This window comes from Anolis carolinensis, chromosome 6 (genome assembly GCF_035594765.1).
Source record: "Anolis carolinensis isolate JA03-04 chromosome 6, rAnoCar3.1.pri, whole genome shotgun sequence".
Taxonomy (NCBI): Eukaryota; Metazoa; Chordata; class Lepidosauria; order Squamata; family Dactyloidae; genus Anolis; species Anolis carolinensis.
In genome coordinates this window covers 49,152,847-49,170,343 of record NC_085846.1, presented here as the reverse complement: position 1 = coordinate 49,170,343, position 17,497 = coordinate 49,152,847, and the positions used below count along the sequence as shown (strand labels likewise).

Sequence of the window (17,497 nt, the reverse complement as noted above, 5' to 3'; positions counted from 1 at the left end):
AGAATATGTAATTCTGTTGGCCCTATACTGGTCTTGCAGACGTGGGTTCTCATTGCTGGTGGGAATGTCGATAAGAGGAAGGAAATGTTAATGCAGGGGCCAGTCTACCATCCAAATCCATGGTGACTAAAATTAGCTGCACTGAATTTGAACTGGGGGCTTATCTAAACAATGTTACCCTGATTCTGCAACAAAAAACATTTTAAACTCGATAAATTCAACACGGTGTGTGTATGAAAACACCTGTAGGAATTTTAAGAAATGTTCAAAAAGGCAGTTTTGCAAGATGAGGGAATAATCTGCAAAACAGATTGAAAGGGCTGAGACCTAATACTTTACAGAGGTAATTACCAGCATTATCATATATGCAGGTGAACCATTATCTTCGTATCCACATGGGAAGAGATTCCTGAGAGATTCTCCACTATAAACTTGGTGTTGGATACATTAAGTGGAATTCCATTTAAACAGGGGTCCCCAAACTAAGGCCCGGGGGGCGGATGCGGCCCATCAAAGCCATCTATCCGGCCCCCACGGCACAAGGGCAGAAGGGGGTTGGGCTAAATGACCCAAGGGGTCTCTTCTTCTCTTACAACCCTTATTATTATTAACATTGAGGCTGGGTGGCCATCTGTCAGGGGTGCTTTGCTTGTGCTTTTGGTGCACAAAGGCAGAAGGGGGTTGGACTCAATGGCCCAAGGGATCTCTTCCAACCCTCTTTATTATTATTATTATTATTATTATTATTATTATTATTATTATTATTATTGGACTCAATGGCCCAAGGGATCTCTTCCAACCCTCATTATTATTATTATTATTATTATTATTATTATTATTAACATTGAGGCAGAGTGGCCATCTGTCAGGGGTGCTTTGCTTGTACTTTTGGTGCACAAAGGCAGAAGGAGGTTGGACTAAATGGCCCAAGCGGTCTCTTCCAACCCTTATTATTATTAACATTGAGGCTGGGTGGCCATCTGTCAGGGGTGCTTTGCTTGTACTTTTGGTGCACAAAGGCAGAAGGGGGTTGGACTAAATGGCCCAAGCGGTCTCTTCCAACCCTTATTATTATTAACATTGAGGCTGGGTGACCATCTGTCAGGGGTGCTTTGCTTGTGCTTTCGGTGCACAGAGACAGAAGGGGAATGGACTCAATGGCCCAAAGGGTCTCTTTCAACTTTCTTTTTAATTGTTATTATTATTGCTCGGTGGCCAACTATAGTCTGGCCCTCCAACGGTCCGAAGGATCGTGAACTGGCCCCCTGTTTAAAAAGTTTGGGGACCCCTGCATTTGAACCTTTGAAAGAGCTTGCCTCCTTAAGATATTTGCCTTTTAAGGTTCTATTTTTAGTCACCATGTCTTTGGCTCCTTGAGTGCAAGAATTAGCATCCCTGTCTGTTAATCTGCAGATTTGAAGATAGAAAGTTGTCTTTCATTATAGATTTATTCTGAAGCCATTATAGATGAAAGCAAGTAGTCAGGTGTTAGACTTGTCCACATTCTGTCCCAATTCAAATTATTGGAAAGGAAAGGGCATTCACTGGATGTAAGAAGGGCAGTGAAAGCGTACTTGAAAAGAACAAAGCAAGTAAAGACAGGCCTTGTTTGTGTACTTTAATCCAAGAAACATGGGGCAGAAAGCAGCACAATGTTCTTGAAATGTTTGAAGGGATGCATTTTCCAATGTTATGACTTAGCAAAAGTTCCAAGCCACAGCCTTTGGCCTCCCCTCAACAGAAATATGGCAGCAACAACAGGCTTTAGAGTGGCAGCTTCAATACAAGGTGTGTGTAAGACTGTTGGGTAGAAAGAGACATCTACTTTTGTACAACATAAAGTAGACAAATTCAAATCTAGTCAAGCAGCCTTTGGAATAGTAGTCAGGCCTGCCCTGGAGATAATGGTTTTGGGTATATTCCATGTGTAGTGGATTTCTCCTTCAGCCTCATTAGAATGACCACTCGCAGTGCGTATCAACTTCTCATTTAATTCTTATTCCTATGTAAAACAAACAAGATTTCCTATTCAATACTATAGTATAACATTTCTAATGTCTTCCAGATTTCATGGTTGGAAATCAAAAGATCATCCTCCATATCTATAATTAACTGTTTTGAACCATATCATTTCTGACGTTCTCCATAAAGTGAGATTAACATACAATGACCAGGATGGAATGTATCAGGATTTGGATTAATACAGTGTTGGTTATGTAGCTCCTTGTTTCAAAGAAACTGTAGGTATAGGTATATTGTATGCTCTCATGACATCACTTTCTGGAAAAATTACCTTTATTATACTCTCAAAAGAGAACATTGTCAAACATATTCTTTAAGTTAAGAGTTGTATTTACATGTAGGAATAACGGGGTGATCTTTCAAGGGATTTATAACTTTTTGTTTATATTAAACATGAAGATGTTGAATATTTCTACATTTCAGAAATTAACATTGCTTCTTATTGACAACAGGATGGATACAGTTGAATCATCTTCCTCCAGATCTGTCCTTGAATAGCTTCCATTTCAGATTCATTTGATTTTTAATTCATTTCACTCAAAGCTTGAGCAAATGCATAAATATCAATGTCTAGGGGAGAAGAAAATGATTTCAGTTTAATGTCAGCTTATAATACAATAACACACGAGTAAAGCTGTATTATTAAACACTTAATTGTCCATGCTATCCAGTTTCTATGTATGATTGTGAAACCTAGGCAGTGAAGAAATCTGATAGGAGGAAAACTCTTTTGAAATGTTATGTTGGAGAAAATTTCTATAGATAACACGGACTGCTGATAAGACAAATGGATCCTAGAGCAAATAAAACATCCCTAGAGAAGAGGAGCAGAGACCAAGAAGACTCTTGCATATCCACCAACCATGCTTGCAATGGTGGTGGAACTGAAAGAAGGGCATCTTCTGAGGATCTCAAGGCCCAGGCAGGTTTGTACTGGGAGATATGATCAGCCAAACAGCCTGGAAATGAGCCATATAGAGTTTTATAGTTCATGACCAGCACTTTGAATTGTGCCTGGAATCAAACAGTCAATGGAGCTGTTGCAACAGGGGAGTTTTGTTCTCCCTGTAGCCAGCCCTGGTTAATAGTCTTTGAACTAACTGAAGTTTCCAAACACTCTTCAAAGGCAGCCTCAAGTAGATCACATTGCAGTAATCCAAATGGGATGTTACTAAGGCATGTACCATCATAGATCCGCCATCTCAAAGGGACAGGCACAGTTGGCACACAAATTTTAAATGTGCAAAGGCACCCCTAATTCCTATGGAAACTTGTGCCTCCAGGTTCAACGGTGATTCCAGGAGTACCCCAAACTGCATGCTTGTGTCTTCTGGGGAGTGTAACCTCACATAGCAGTGGCTGGATCTCTGTTCCCTGATCTAAGTTTCGATTGACCTGGAACACTTGTCTTGCCTGGATTACCTTCCAATTTGTTTGTCTTTATCCAGTCTATGACAGACATTGGTTTATGACCAGGACAGCTTCCTTGAATTTGGTTGGAAAGAAGTAATACTGTTGGGTGTTAGTTGCAAATAGATGGCGCCACACTCTGTGGTGAAGTGTGAATTTTAATTTACAGTTATGCTTAATTATAGGTAAATGTTTTAAAAGGGTAAGTATTTGAGATGACATTACTTGGGGGATGGTAGCCAGCTCAACTCGTTCCGAGAGGGATTGCCATAGAAACAAGGAAGGAGCCAACTGCCACTTGGCAAGAGGAGGCACATTTTTAAAAAGTAGTCAGTCTGTGGTCAGGGAACCACAGTGAAGGCTGGTTCTACGGTGTTGAGAATCAGGAAGTTTAGGCCTCTAGCCTGTGTAGTTTAAATAGGTCAAGTTGACTTATTTAGATTAGTAGCAAGAGTTTGAGCAACAAAGGGATGAAAACCCCAGTAGCAGTCTGTACTGTAACAAAGCTAAGAGAAAGATAGAGAAAGCTAGCGCATAAAGTGATCAATTAAAGCAAGAAACATCAGTTCAAAGGAAAAAAAGTTTAAAACCTGTTTAGTAGAAGGAATAGTCCCCTTGAGAGTTGTTTCATGGAATGTTATCAATGTAACCATTAAGGAAATATACTACCTCTAAGAGTGAAGAAACATTGAAACCGTTAAGCTTCTGTACATCAATAAACCTATTACAGTTTTCTTACATGCAAGCCTCTGTTACATATATTTTTAAATCAAGCTACGCTACACATCAAAGGAAGAGTAAACTTCTCACTGCAACCTGGTGGCGTCGTTACACACTCCAAAACACTAGATGAGTTCTCCTAGTAGTTTCATGTATACCTTAAGCAGCTTGAGAAAGAAAATAGCCCTGAGAAACCCCAGAAGTCAATGGCCAGGGGCTTGAAAAGGAGTCCCCCAGCACCACATTGTGGTTTTGTTCCTGCAGGAAAGAATGGAGCCACTGTAAAACAGTGCCTCCAAGTTCCACCTCAGCAAGGCAACCCAGAAAGAATACCATTGCTGGAGATCCAATAGAGCCAACTGAGGCACATTTTCCCTGCCCATAGAATCATAGAATAATAGAGTTGGACGAGACCTTGTGGGCCATCTAGTCCAACCCCCTGCCAAGAAGCAGGAAACTGCGTTCAAAGCATCCTGGACAGATCACCATTCAGCCTCTGCTTAAAAGCCTCCAAAGAAGGAGCCTCCACCTCAGTCTGGGGGAAGAGAGTTCCACTGCCGAACAGCCCTCACAGTGAGGAAGTTCTTTCTGATATTCAGGCGGAATCTCCTTTTCTGTAGTTTAAAGCCATTGTTCCGCATCCTAGTCTCCAGAGCAGTAGAAAACAAGCCTGCTCCCTCCTCCCTATGACTTCCACTCACATATTTATACATGGTTATCATGTCTCCTCTCAGCCTTCTCTTCTGCAGGCTAAACATGCCCAGCTCTTTAAGCCGCTCCTCATAGGGCTTGTTTTCCAGACCATTGATCATTTTAGTTGCCCTCCTCTGGACACTTTCCAACATCTCCCTTCAGCTGTGGGACAGAGAATTGGACACAGTATTCCAGGTGTGGTCTTATCAAGGCAGAATAGAGGGGTAGCATGATTTCCGTGGATCTAGACACTATACTCCTATTGATGCAGGCCAAAATCCCGTTGGTTTTAGCTGCCGTATCACAATGTTGGCTCATGTTTAACTTGTTGTCCACGAGGACTCCAAGGTCTTTTTCGCACTTACTGCTGTCAAGCCAGGCATCCACCATTCTGTATCTTTGCATTTCATTTTTTCTGCCTAAGTGAATTATCTTGCATTTGTCCCCGTTGTGTTAGTTTCGGCCCATCTCTCTAGTCTGTTAAGATTGTTTTAAATTCTGCTTCTGTCTTACGGAGCGTTAGCTATCCCTCCCAGTTTGGTGTCATCTGCAAACTTGATGATCGTGCCTTCTAACCCTTCGTCTAAGTCATTAATAAATACGTTGAACAGAACTGGGCCCAGGACGGAACCTTGGCACTCCACTTGTCAATTCTTTCCAAGATGAAGATGACGCATTGGTGAGTACCCTTTGGGTTTGTTCGCTTAGTCAATTACAGATCCACCAAAAGCCATCAGGAATACATCAGGAACTATCAGTCTTCGGTCCCCTCCCCATGGAGGTTTTGACTCTCAGTAAATCTAAACTTGACCAAGTAATGATTGGTCCATGTCAACAGAACTTTATAGAGTTCTCTCAAACCATACTAATTGTATCTTGAGTTGTATTCATGATACCACTTAGCAAAATATATCCCTCCATTATATATACTGTTCTATCGATGTATATATTGCCTTAGTCTTCATTGACTAACATTAATCTGCAGTGTTCAAGAAAAGAAAATGTCGGTTGTACCACTGATACTGATAATTTCCTTTTCCTGTTCTTAAACCTGACTCATCCCCTAGTTTTCTCATTGTGTGCAGAGCCTTCTCTAAGAAGCTGTTGGAAGCCCCTCCTGCTACTTTCAATTACTATTTCGCTGGCCACTAAGAGGAAGGCAGTCAGCAAGATACACTTACATTATGTCTTATATATTACATCTTTTTTATCATATACAAATTATAAACCTGAGGGCAAATTAACATTTTGTAACATTTCTGAATGCCTCTGTGGCTGAAGAGCAGAGTAAAAGAAACTCTTATATATATATAAAAAAGCAGGCGGCCTATGTTCAACTTCACTACCCAGCTTCCTTTGTAATAACCAAATCAAGATTTGAAAAGAAAATACTGAAATCACTTACTCTGAAGGCCTGGATAACGGGGTAGCAACTGTTGAATCATGCTTCTCAATGTGGCTGGATCTTTTCCTCGAAGTTGGTTCAAAATGTCAGCCGTGGGGACATTCCTACTTCCAAATATTTCATCAAATGCTTGCGTGTTCTGTTGTTCATACAAACTACCACTAGAAAAGGAGGAGTGAAATCCCAGATCATCAAGGTCAGGTTTTGAGTAAGGTTGTAGCTGCTTGTAAGGTCCACTTTTTTCAGAAGAAATGGAAGGTGCAGGCATCTGATTACCACTGTCCAGCACATCATGATACGATGAAGGACAGTTTTGTGAAGGGAAACTTACTTGGGATCTTCCTGGAGGAGGATGCAAGATGGGACTAAAAGAACATGCATTTGAGTCGTGTGTATTCCTAAAACTGTCCCAGTTTCTTGGTCTATTCACTGCAATTTCGTTACTGGGTACTTGTCTTCCTTCTTGATAATGTTTTCTGTAACTGCCCTGGGATGTACTGAAGGAGGAAGACTTTTCTTTAACTGGTGCTAACTGGAAATAAGCAGAAGCAGATTGGTTGAACTGCTTCATCCATTCAATTCCAGTACCAAAGCCACCTGGCTGATGGGCAAATGAATGTTCAAGAGCAGACATTGTTGCATGATCTTGACAACTTAAGACCTGTGAAGAGACTTTCTCCCTCATTTGGTAAGCATATGAGTTGGCAGGGGTGGATGAAGTACTTGGTGCAGGCTGTTGCAATGATTGGAATTGTGTAAGATCATTAGTCAGGCACCCATGATTCCAACTTTCTCCTAGGGAAAAACATATGAAATAATACAAAGATTAAAAGGCTGCTGCTATAGATGACGTTTTATTGATACTTTCCCAGAAGTTCTGGAAAGAAGAAACTTGTATTTTCCAAAGTGACAGAGGTTGCACTATTTCCTTTAAATTTAGATGACAATTCTGATTTGCAAACATTTACTCTGGGTGTGCCTCCTCTGATATACAGGGTGTATATCAAAATTTCAAAGCAGCATACAAATGGATTCAGTTTGAAATACAGTAGAGTCTCACTTATCCAACACTCGCTTATCCAACGTTCTGGATTATCCAACACATTTTTGTAGTCAATGTTTTCAATATATCATGATATTTTGGTGCTAAATTCATAAATACAGTAATTACTACATAGCATTACTGCGTATTGAACTACCTTTTCTGCCAAATTTGTTGTCTAACATGATGTTTTGGTGCTTCATTTGTAAAATCATAACCTAATTTGATGTTTAATAGGCTTTTCCTTAATGCCTCCTTATTATCCAACATATTCACTTATCCAACATGCTGCCGGCCCGTTTATGTTGGATAAGTGAGACTCTACTGTAGCTATGAATTAAATTCTTACCACTTGAAAAGGTGGGGCATAGAATTTTAAGTGACTACTGTCAGATGTTTCTCTCAGCACACAAATAGTCCCCAACCTCAGTTATTCGCATGATAGTAATCCTGCCACATAAACCTAATGGGATAGTGTTTTTTAAAAATGGTTAGAAAAACTTGATAACTCATTAAGAATCCATTTGTAATTTCTTGTGCAACTGTAACATGTTGCCATCGTAAAATACACTGCTTTGTAATTAGGTTCATCATTTTGAAACACCCTGTGTATATCAGAGGAGGCACATCCAGTGTAAATTAGGTTGTGGGCCGGGCACAGCTGGTTAGTAACCAGCAGCAATAAATCACCACTAACCAAGAGGTTGTTGGTTCAAAGCCCAGGTCGGGGTTGAGCTCCCAACCTTTAATAGCCTAGCTTGCTGCCTGCCTGAGCAGCTCGAAAACAGCTGTGTCTGTAAGTAGAGAATTCTAGGTACCACTTCATGCGGGGAGGCTAATTTAACTTAATTTATGACACCATAAAAAACTGCCAGCACCATGCAAAGAACATGAAGAAGTACTACCATCAAAAAGGACTCAATGTCACAGTAGATGATGAAGCAGCAGCTCCCCCTGTGGCTGGAATCGAGCATACCCTCATGAAGCCGGAAGCTGGAGAATGTTAAATACTCCAGCTGTTCTGTCTGTATATGTGATGTCTGAAAATGGCATTGAATGCTGTTCTGTTCTGTCCTGTCCTGTCCGCCCAAACGGCATTGAATGTTTGCTGTGTATGTATACTATGATCCGCCCTGAGTCCCCTTGGGGAGATAGGGTGGAATATAAATAAAGTGCTGCTATTATTATTATTATTATTATTATTATTATTATTATTATTATTATTATTATTATTATTATTATTATTGCGGGGTTGCCATATTGCAAATGATTGAGACCAAAGCTGCTGGGAGAGGCCTCTTGCAGTAATAATTTCAAACTATCAATCCCACACAGAGGTCAAATCATTTTTATATAGTGGTCAGTGCTCTTTAGTTTTGCATAATTTTGGGTCAACGGATGTTACTGAACAACAACTCCCATCACTTTTGAATATCCATAAGGACTGGGGATAATGGGAATGGCAACCCAAAACAATTGTGGCTCTGAGGGGAAAGGTTAAAGGATATTTTAACATCAGACATCATATCCAAAAGCCTTGTATCTAAATTCAAATCCCACTATCTTCCCTAAAGAGAACAAACGGAAGCCCTCCAGATGTAATTGCTTCATAATTCCCATCAGCTCTAGACATGATGTTTAATGATGAGGAATATAGGAACTGTAATCCAGGCCACGTCAGAGGACATGGGTGTCCAGATTTGGCCCACGGGTCTTGAGTTTGACATGTGTTGTAGATAGTCTTCTCTTTGTATCTAAGTATTCTGGCCAAATGTATTAAATAAACAAAACAAAAAAACACACCCCCAATTCTCATGGTAGAATTATGCAGGGTTTCACAGCAATTTTAAACAACTTGGGCCAGTGTTGCAAAAAACATCAAGTTGTGGCAGAATTAAATTGAAAGGGTCTGTGGGGTGCCACAGAAAATACCTTGGGGATCATGTGGGGATCTAATCTATTTTAAGATATTGAACATCATCTGCCTACTTAACAAAGTAGTCATCATAACCTATCACATAGTGGCAAAACAGCAAAACTGGCCTAATATCCTCCTCTTCCTTGGATGTCAGTGGAAGTAAAAAATTTATCAGATTGCTTCAACAAGTGTACCAAAATATTTGAGCAAATAATTTAGTTGGTAATGTGTAATTTAATGACATGTTTTAGACTGGGTAAGACAATTAATGGGGCAAAAGCTAGCAACAGATAAATGGTTATGAATCCAGATACATATAAAACATATGACATATGAATAACCAAATGTGACTCATCTGAAAAGGTGAATTTATACTATGTTTAAACCATTCTCCAAGTTTTTCTTATTTTAACAAATACATGGCAGATCTAATAGTTTTACTACAAATAAAAAAACCAGACAAACCCAAACATTAATTTAACACTGTATTGTTGTAATAGTTTTCTATATACTCCTCCATAACTGGAAGGAATCTTGGTTTCTGTGTGTTGAAGAATGAGAGAAGAGGGAGCAATGTAGTGGAAAGTATTGTTTTCTTGGTGGGAAAGGGAGCTGTCTTGGCTTGGTCCTAAGAAGACGACCCCAGATACCACATTATACACATATCTTCCCAGACCGAAAAAAATATATATCTTAAAATACCTGGATGATTCATGTAGCGTTCAAATGGGTTGTTGGCCTTATGTTGGTTGACGTTTCTTATTCCTTGTGTTAGCAGTGATGGAAGGCTTTTAATATGGTTGAGCTACGAGGAAAACAAGATGACTTACTGCCTATATGTGGTGTCTCCTCCCTAAACATGAACATTTGCAAAAGTGGATTCTTTTGGGGAAGAATAGTGAGCCTCCCCTGGGAAGCTCCATGTTTAGAATTTTAGGATCAATCTGCTAAATCTTGGTTCAACCTTGATCACAGAAAACAATCATATTATCCATCCATAAACCAAAACTCAGGTCCTGAACTAAAGAGAAGTATCCCATGAATGACAGCAGGTTTGGGACAGCACCATTAGGGCTCTGCATTTCAACATTGTCACTTTTTGGTCCATCCTTTTCCTTCAAGTTACCTATTGACATATGGCAACCTCATGAATTTTATAGCATTTTAAAAAGCAAGAAATATCCAGAAGTAGTTTTGCCAGTTCCTTCTTCTGAATATGGCCTATAGAACTGGTATCCGTTAGTGATTTCCTATTGAAGTAAAAACCAGAGCTGACTCTGCAAAGATGTGATGGGACCTGGGGTCTTATTAAGCTTCTATGGTTTAAGGATAGCTTAATAATGCCATTCAGTCATTCAGGCATTGGTAATGGCTGCCCAATGAAGTTATTTCTGCAGTTGTATTGCTGGAGCATGCAAGTAAGGAACATGCAAGTAAGCTCTCATAAATCTACTGACTACAAATAGTCATTACCATGTTCTTCTATACAATGTTTCCATTGCACAACTGGACTGTTTCCCCCCACTGTGCTTCAGCAAGGAAAATGGAATATAACCAGCCTCCCATATTCATTGGGTTAGGAGCACAGGACCCCCATGAAAGTGAAAAAATCGCCAATAAAAAAATTCCTATTTTTTAACCTGAATTTCTAAATCCTCCAACATACTTCTATGTCAACTTTTGCTGGAAGCCGGCAATAGTGTCACACTGGAGAACCTAGTGATTCCGAATGAGACCATTCAGTTCAAATCTGTGAATAATCCAATCCATAAAAGCCAAATTTACAACTGTGGAGGACCAACTGATAAGTTAAGCAAGAGTTTTTTAAAAACCCAAAAAGGGTTTTTCTTAAGCTCAATGATGGGGTCATGAAAGCCCCCCCCCCCCCCCCACACAAAGCAAGGTTTGGGATTTTGGTCTGCTGCCTTGATCAGTTGCTATAAGGGATTATCCCAATGGTTGTGGATTGCTTTGTTAGCTTTCCTGAGAATGAAATACTTTTGCAAGTTCAGAGCAAAACTTTCACTTAACAACTGTGCTTTCAAAATGTTGGACTAAGTCAACTATTCATCTTCTAAATGCCATTTTCAAACTTTCTACATGTAACAATGGATATATAAAAAGGAGAAAAAGGTTACAATGCTTAGAATGCTTTCCTAGATGTACTATTTAAAACCTCTTACTGAAAGAACTGTGATTCAGAAAACTACCACTGGACATACTCTCCCATTAATCCTTTTCAAACATAGAATAATAAAGCAGAAAAATCTGCAGAGGATTAACTAGAGAATTTATTTTTCAAAAGATTATTCCATGACTAATGGCAACAATGGCCTAAACGTGTTTTTTTTTAAGATTCCACTTTGATATAGGATTTACTGCTATTGACATAAATTGGTTACAAATTTGCCTTGCAGCATTCACACACCAATTGACTTGCCCATATTACATTTAACAATGCAATATTTATTTATTTGCTTTCTCCCAATATAGAGATTCAAGGCTGCTCATAATAAACATAAAACAATGCGAATGGAAAACAATGAATAGGCATTACAATATAAATATAAAAATTGAAAACAATCAAACAATGCATACTATTTTTAAATTTTTAAATATTAAAATAGATCAATATCAACCTTAAAACCCCAATCATACCACCTTTATAAAAGCTCAAGTAGGGACGTTTCAATTTTGGTTTAATCGAAGCTGTAGTAGGCTGATAAATACTTAAAGTAACTGTTAGCAAAGATAAAAACCTTAGGTTTCAACAGTAACAGACCTAAAGCTGTGATGATTTGACCCCCAGATATTGAAATCCAGCCCCCTCGATGGATTGTCACCTTGTGGTGGTGAGGGGACTTGCGTGTTCCAATGAACCTGCGGGCACAACCACTGTGAGGGTTCACGTTGAGATCTACCAAGTATTAATTCAGGGAGATAAATACTTATGAGAATGATGAGCGCAAATTTGTTTTTGTTTACATACATTTTGTGCCAAAACATATGTGGCAAACATGTGGGGTTTTTGGAGGGGGGTATGTGTGAACACTTCTACAAGACACTGTAGATCAGGGGTTCCCAAACCTTTTAAACAGGGGGCCAGTTCACGGTCCCTCAGACCATTGGGGGACCAGTCTATAGTTTTTTTTAAAAATCTGTGAACAAATTCCTATGCACACTGCACATATCTTATTTTGAAGTAAAAAAAACCCAAACAGGAACAAATACAGCCTCAGTGTTAATAATATTAATCATCATCATCATATAAATATTAAAGAGGGTCGGAAGAGACCACTTGGGCCATTTAGTCTAGCCCCCTCCTGCCTTTGCCCACCAAAAGCACAAGCAAAGCACTCCTGACAGATGGCCACCCAGCCTCAATATTAATAATAATAATACAAATAAAAATAATGAAGAGGGTTGGAAGAGATCCCTTGAGCAATTTAGTCCAACCCCCTTCTGCCTTTGTGCACCAAAAGCACAAGCAAAGCTCCCCTGATAGATGGCCACCCAGCCTCAATGTTAATAATAGTAATAATAATACAAATAAAAATAATGCAAATAAAAATAACGAAGAGGATTGGAAGAGACCCCTTGGACAATGTAGTCCAACCAGCTTCTGCCTTTGTACAGCAATAGCAGAAGCAAAATACCCCCTTAATAATTAATAATAATAACTAAAATACCTTTATAAACACAAAGCAAAGCTTTGCAAGGCAAGCACCGGGCGAAGGAGGAGACAGGGAAAGGCACCGGGTGAGGGAGGAGGCGGGGAAAGGCTCAAGGCTCGTGCAGCAGAGGGAAGAAAGGCTCTAAAGCCAAAGCTCAAAGGCTTGTGCAGCGAGAGGGAGAAAGAAGGAAAGGCTCCAAGGCTTATGCAGGGAGGGAGAAGCCAGCAAAGCTTTGCAAGGCAAGCACGGGGCGGAGGAGGCGGGGAAAGGCACCGGGCGAGAGAGGAGGAGGAGAAAGGCACAGGGCGAGAGAGGAGGAGGAGAAAGGCACAGGGCGAGAGAAGAAGCGGGGAAAGGCTCAAGGCTCATGCAGCAGAGGGAGGAAAAGGCTCAAGGCTCCTGCAGCAGAGGGAGGAAAGGCAGGAAAGGCAAGGCTCCAAGGCAGCGAGAGGGAGCTCAAAGGCTAGTGCAGCAGAGGGAGGAAAGGCTCTAAAGCCAAAGCTCAAAGGCTTTTGCAGGGAGGGGGAGAAGGCAGGAAAGGCGGCCGCCCCCTCCTTGGAGGAGGGGGCGGGACGGATAAATGCCTTCAGTGGGCCACATGTGGCCCGCGGGCCGTAGTTTGGGGACCCCTGCTGTAGATAGTATAATATACATGAAATCGTAAAATACAATATTCACGTGACACAGTATGGTTTAATTCACTTACAGTTGCTTGCTTTTCACAGAAGGCCTTCAGATCTTCTGACAACAACTGCGCAAGGTTTATTACTTGAGATGCTTCTTTATCTGATGTTATCTCAAAGTTTTCCTGTCAAGATTTAAAAAGGAGTTAAGCATTCAATGTTGACAAAGTAAAAACCATTTCCATCTGCATGCATTTCTACAAAGCATGTGTTTTTTCCCAGTGCCAGCTCTGCAGTTAACACAAAGGCTATTTTATAGTAAAGCACAAAGATTTGTACATACCCATGCAAAATTAGGCACTTCTAATAGGCCCAATAGAACTGTCATTAGAATACTTCTTTCTGTTTTAAAAGCATATGGCACTTTATCACTGTTACTTATTTCCATGATACAGCTCTTTATGAAACCTGTCCCCGCTGGTTTGCTTTTAATTACTCTGATTTTATCTCCTTGGATTTTAATGTATTGTCTATTATTTTATTTTGTGTATCGCTGGAATGTTTTAAGTTTTTGTCAAATATGTTGTGTTGTTGTTTCGGGCTTGTCCCTATTGTGAGCCGCCCCGAGTCCCTTCGGGGAGATGGGGCGGGATATAAAAATAAAGTTTATTATTTTTTATTTATTACTTTACCATATATTCCAGAGCTTTCTCTCTCCGAACTGGATCATTCTGTAAAAGAATAAGACCCCAAATGAATACAAAGGTTTTAATGTAACACAACCAAAATTGATAGAGGCTTAGATCTAGCGCTAGACTCCTCAAATGCAGAAAAACTACAAATGCAGTAAAGGGTTTTAACAAATCATTTTGCCCAGGCAAGGGCCAAGGACACCACCAATTCTCCTTTCCAGCTCAAAAACATCTCCAGTGAATCCCCCGAAGTCATGCCTGCTATAAGAAGAGAATAATGAAAGGGAGTTGAGCTGAAAACACATCTACATTGTAGAATGGTTTGATACCACTTAACTGATGCAGCTCAAATGCTACAGAAATGTGAGAGCTGTACTTTTAGAAGATCTTCAGCCTTCTCTGACAAACCATGCTGCCACCTCAAAAACTAAAACTCCCAGGGTTCATAGCCCCTAGAAAATGAAAAGATAATTTTTGGCAGGCTTGAATATCTATCCCATCATTCTTTCATATCGTGCTTTAATTGGAATATTTTGAAAACAAGGAATACTCAGCTTCCTGAAGGACTAATGAAAGGAAGCACAGCCTTAAGCTTAAAATACTAAATCACCATAATGAATGTGAAAATAATCTTTTAAGACAGCATACTGCTTTGCATAAGAATTCTGGGGCTTGTAGTTTAGGGGAGGGTCTTTAAAATGCTTAACCAAAGTGGTCCTGGGTCTCAATAAACTACAAGCACCAGAATTTTGCAAGAGGCAGCCATAGGATTTCAGATGACATGCATATTCTTTGTCTACTCTTTCAGCTCTAGTATAAGGCATTTAGTTGAGTTGTTTTAAATAGCTTTTTAATTCATTTTATAACTGTATTTTAACTAAATTGTTTTAGTAATTTTACCTATTTTAATACTATTTTAATATTTCCCTATTCTGTGTTTTTAATTGTATTGCTTTTTAAAGCCCCAATCTTTGGGGGGAAAGTGGCACATAAATTAATAAAGATAACACAAAATGCCACTACTGTTTTAACATTTAATGTGTATGAAGGACAAAACATATTCAAAAACTATACAAGAATACTTGGAATATTCAAAAGCAGATCAGACATCATATTTAAATTTTTAAAAAGCATAATATGCACATACCTCACGCTTATTAGCAAACCTAAAATAAAAGGTTTAAAAAAAACAGTAAGATAAAAAGGAGAGCCTGAACATAATATCCCTGCAACTCAAGAAAATAATTGTAACTGGAATATGCAGATAAAAAGGCAACTGAATCACTGGTTATAAGCTCTGTGCAGATACAACTTCAGTTTCTTCCAGGCTGGTGGAGGAAACCGAAGTTGAGAGATACTATATGCAGAATTTCTCAAATTTCCAAACTCATGAAAAGGGGCTTTTCTTTTTTATCCAATCACTTCAAAACAAATTATATATAACATGAAATAAAATTATAATGACTGATATACTAAAATATAGTTGATTCAAAGTAAATTAACAAGGTGGATAAACATATTTTGGGTTAGAACTGGAGGCACAACTATAAGGAACACCTAAACTATAAGAATCCTATTTGGTCTTGTCCATTTAAAGAACTATCAAAGAAGTCCCCAAAAGAGAACAAAGCATCAACATTAGATTGCAGACATATTGCATTCAACCACATAAAAAGAACAGAGAAAGGACACAATTAATGCTTAATGATCTCATGCTGTTTATTTTAGCTAAACCCATGGTGGCTCCTAGAAACCAATACAGTAGAGTCTGGCTTATCTAACCTCCGCTCATCCAACATTCTGTTTATCCAACGCAATCTGCCTTTTAGTAGTCAATGTTTTTGTAGTCAATGTTTTCAATGCACTGCGATGTTTTGGTGCTAAATTCATAAATACAGTAATTACTACATGAAGTTACTGTATATTGAACTGCTTTTTTAGTCTATTTGTTGTAAAACATGATGTTTGGGTGCTTAATTTGTGAAATTATAACATAATTTGATATTTAATAGGCTTTTCCTTAATCGCTCCTTATTATCCAACATTTTCGCTTATCCAACGTTCTGCTGGCCCGTTTATATGTTGGATAAGTGAGACTCTACTGTACTTTATTTTCTACATACAGAGCCCCTGGTGGCGCAATGGGTTAAACCCTTGTGCCGGCAGGACCTTTGACCAAAATGTCAGCGGTTCAAATCCGTGGAGCGGGGTGAGCTCCCGTCTGTCAACTCTAGCTCCCCATGCAGGGACATGAGAGAAGCCTCCCACAGGATGGTAAAACCCTTGTGCCGGCAGGACTGCTGACCAAAAGGTCAGCAGTTCAAATCTGGGGAGTGGGTTGAGCTCCTGTCTGTCAGTTCCAGCTCCCCATGCGGGGACATGAGATAAGCCTCCCACAGGATGGTAAAACATCAAACATTCGAGTATCCCTGGGCAATGTCCTTGCAGATGGCCAATTCTCTCACACCAGAAGCTACTTGCAGTTTTTCAAGTCGCTCCTGACATGAAAAAGAAAATAGAGACAAAATAGGTGCTTTATAATCTGATCTAGAATTATGACTTGTCTATAATTTTCCAAGCTTACTGTTTATGAGTTCTTGAAAATAGTGTTTGCCATCTCTAGCACTCATGATCATTTTTAAAGGTAGGGCCAGAAGTAACACCCACAATTATGTTCAACAATCTGATGTGTTTCAGCTTATTCTGCAGATTTTGATTCAATTATTATTGTATTGTCGAAGGCTTTCATGGCCGGAATCACTGGGTTGCTTTGAGATTTTCTGGCTATATGGCCATGTTCCTGAAGTATTCTCTCCTGACGTTTCGCCCACATCTATGGCAGACATCCTCAGAGGTTGAGAGGTATACTGGAAACTTGGCAAGGGAGGTTTATATATCTGTGGAAGGTACAGGGTAGGAGAAAGAACTCTTTTCTGTAGGGCAAGTGTGAGTGTTGTAATTAATCACCTTGATTAGCATTTAATGGTCCTGTGGCTTCAAAGCCTAGCTTCTTCCTGCCTGGGAGATTTTTTTGTTGGTAGGTGTTAGCTGTCCCTGATTGTTTCATGTCTGGATTTCCTCTGTTTTTAGAGTTTTGTTTTTTATTTACTGTTCTGATTTTAGTGTTTTTAAAATACTGGTAGCCAGATTTTGTTCATTTCATGGTTTCCTCCTTTCTGTTGAAATTGTCCACATGCTTGTGGATTTCAATGGCTTCTCTGCGTAGTCTGACATGGTAGTTGTTAGAGTGGTCCAGCATTTTTGTGTTCTCAAATAATATCCTGTGTCCAGGTTGGTT

General features: G+C 39.5%; 1 protein-coding gene across 1 annotated transcript in view; it reads right to left on the bottom strand.

Annotated features, from left to right (window-relative positions):
* Positions 1 to 1,971: 1,971 nt before the first annotated feature.
* The window catches only part of LOC103279173 (uncharacterized), a 37,305-nt gene continuing 21,779 nt past the window's right edge, over positions 1,972 to 17,497 (bottom strand). Inside the window, exons 11-16 of the mRNA XM_008112952.3 lie at positions 15,347 to 15,365; positions 14,200 to 14,238; positions 13,591 to 13,692; positions 9,913 to 10,015; positions 6,251 to 7,045; positions 1,972 to 2,592 (exon numbers count right to left, since the gene is read on the bottom strand). Of these exons, the coding sequence (XP_008111159.1) occupies positions 2,546 to 2,592; positions 6,251 to 7,045; positions 9,913 to 10,015; positions 13,591 to 13,692; positions 14,200 to 14,238; positions 15,347 to 15,365 (1,105 nt within the window). The 3' untranslated portion in view covers positions 1,972 to 2,545. The remainder of the gene's footprint in view (positions 2,593 to 6,250; positions 7,046 to 9,912; positions 10,016 to 13,590; positions 13,693 to 14,199; positions 14,239 to 15,346; positions 15,366 to 17,497) is intronic.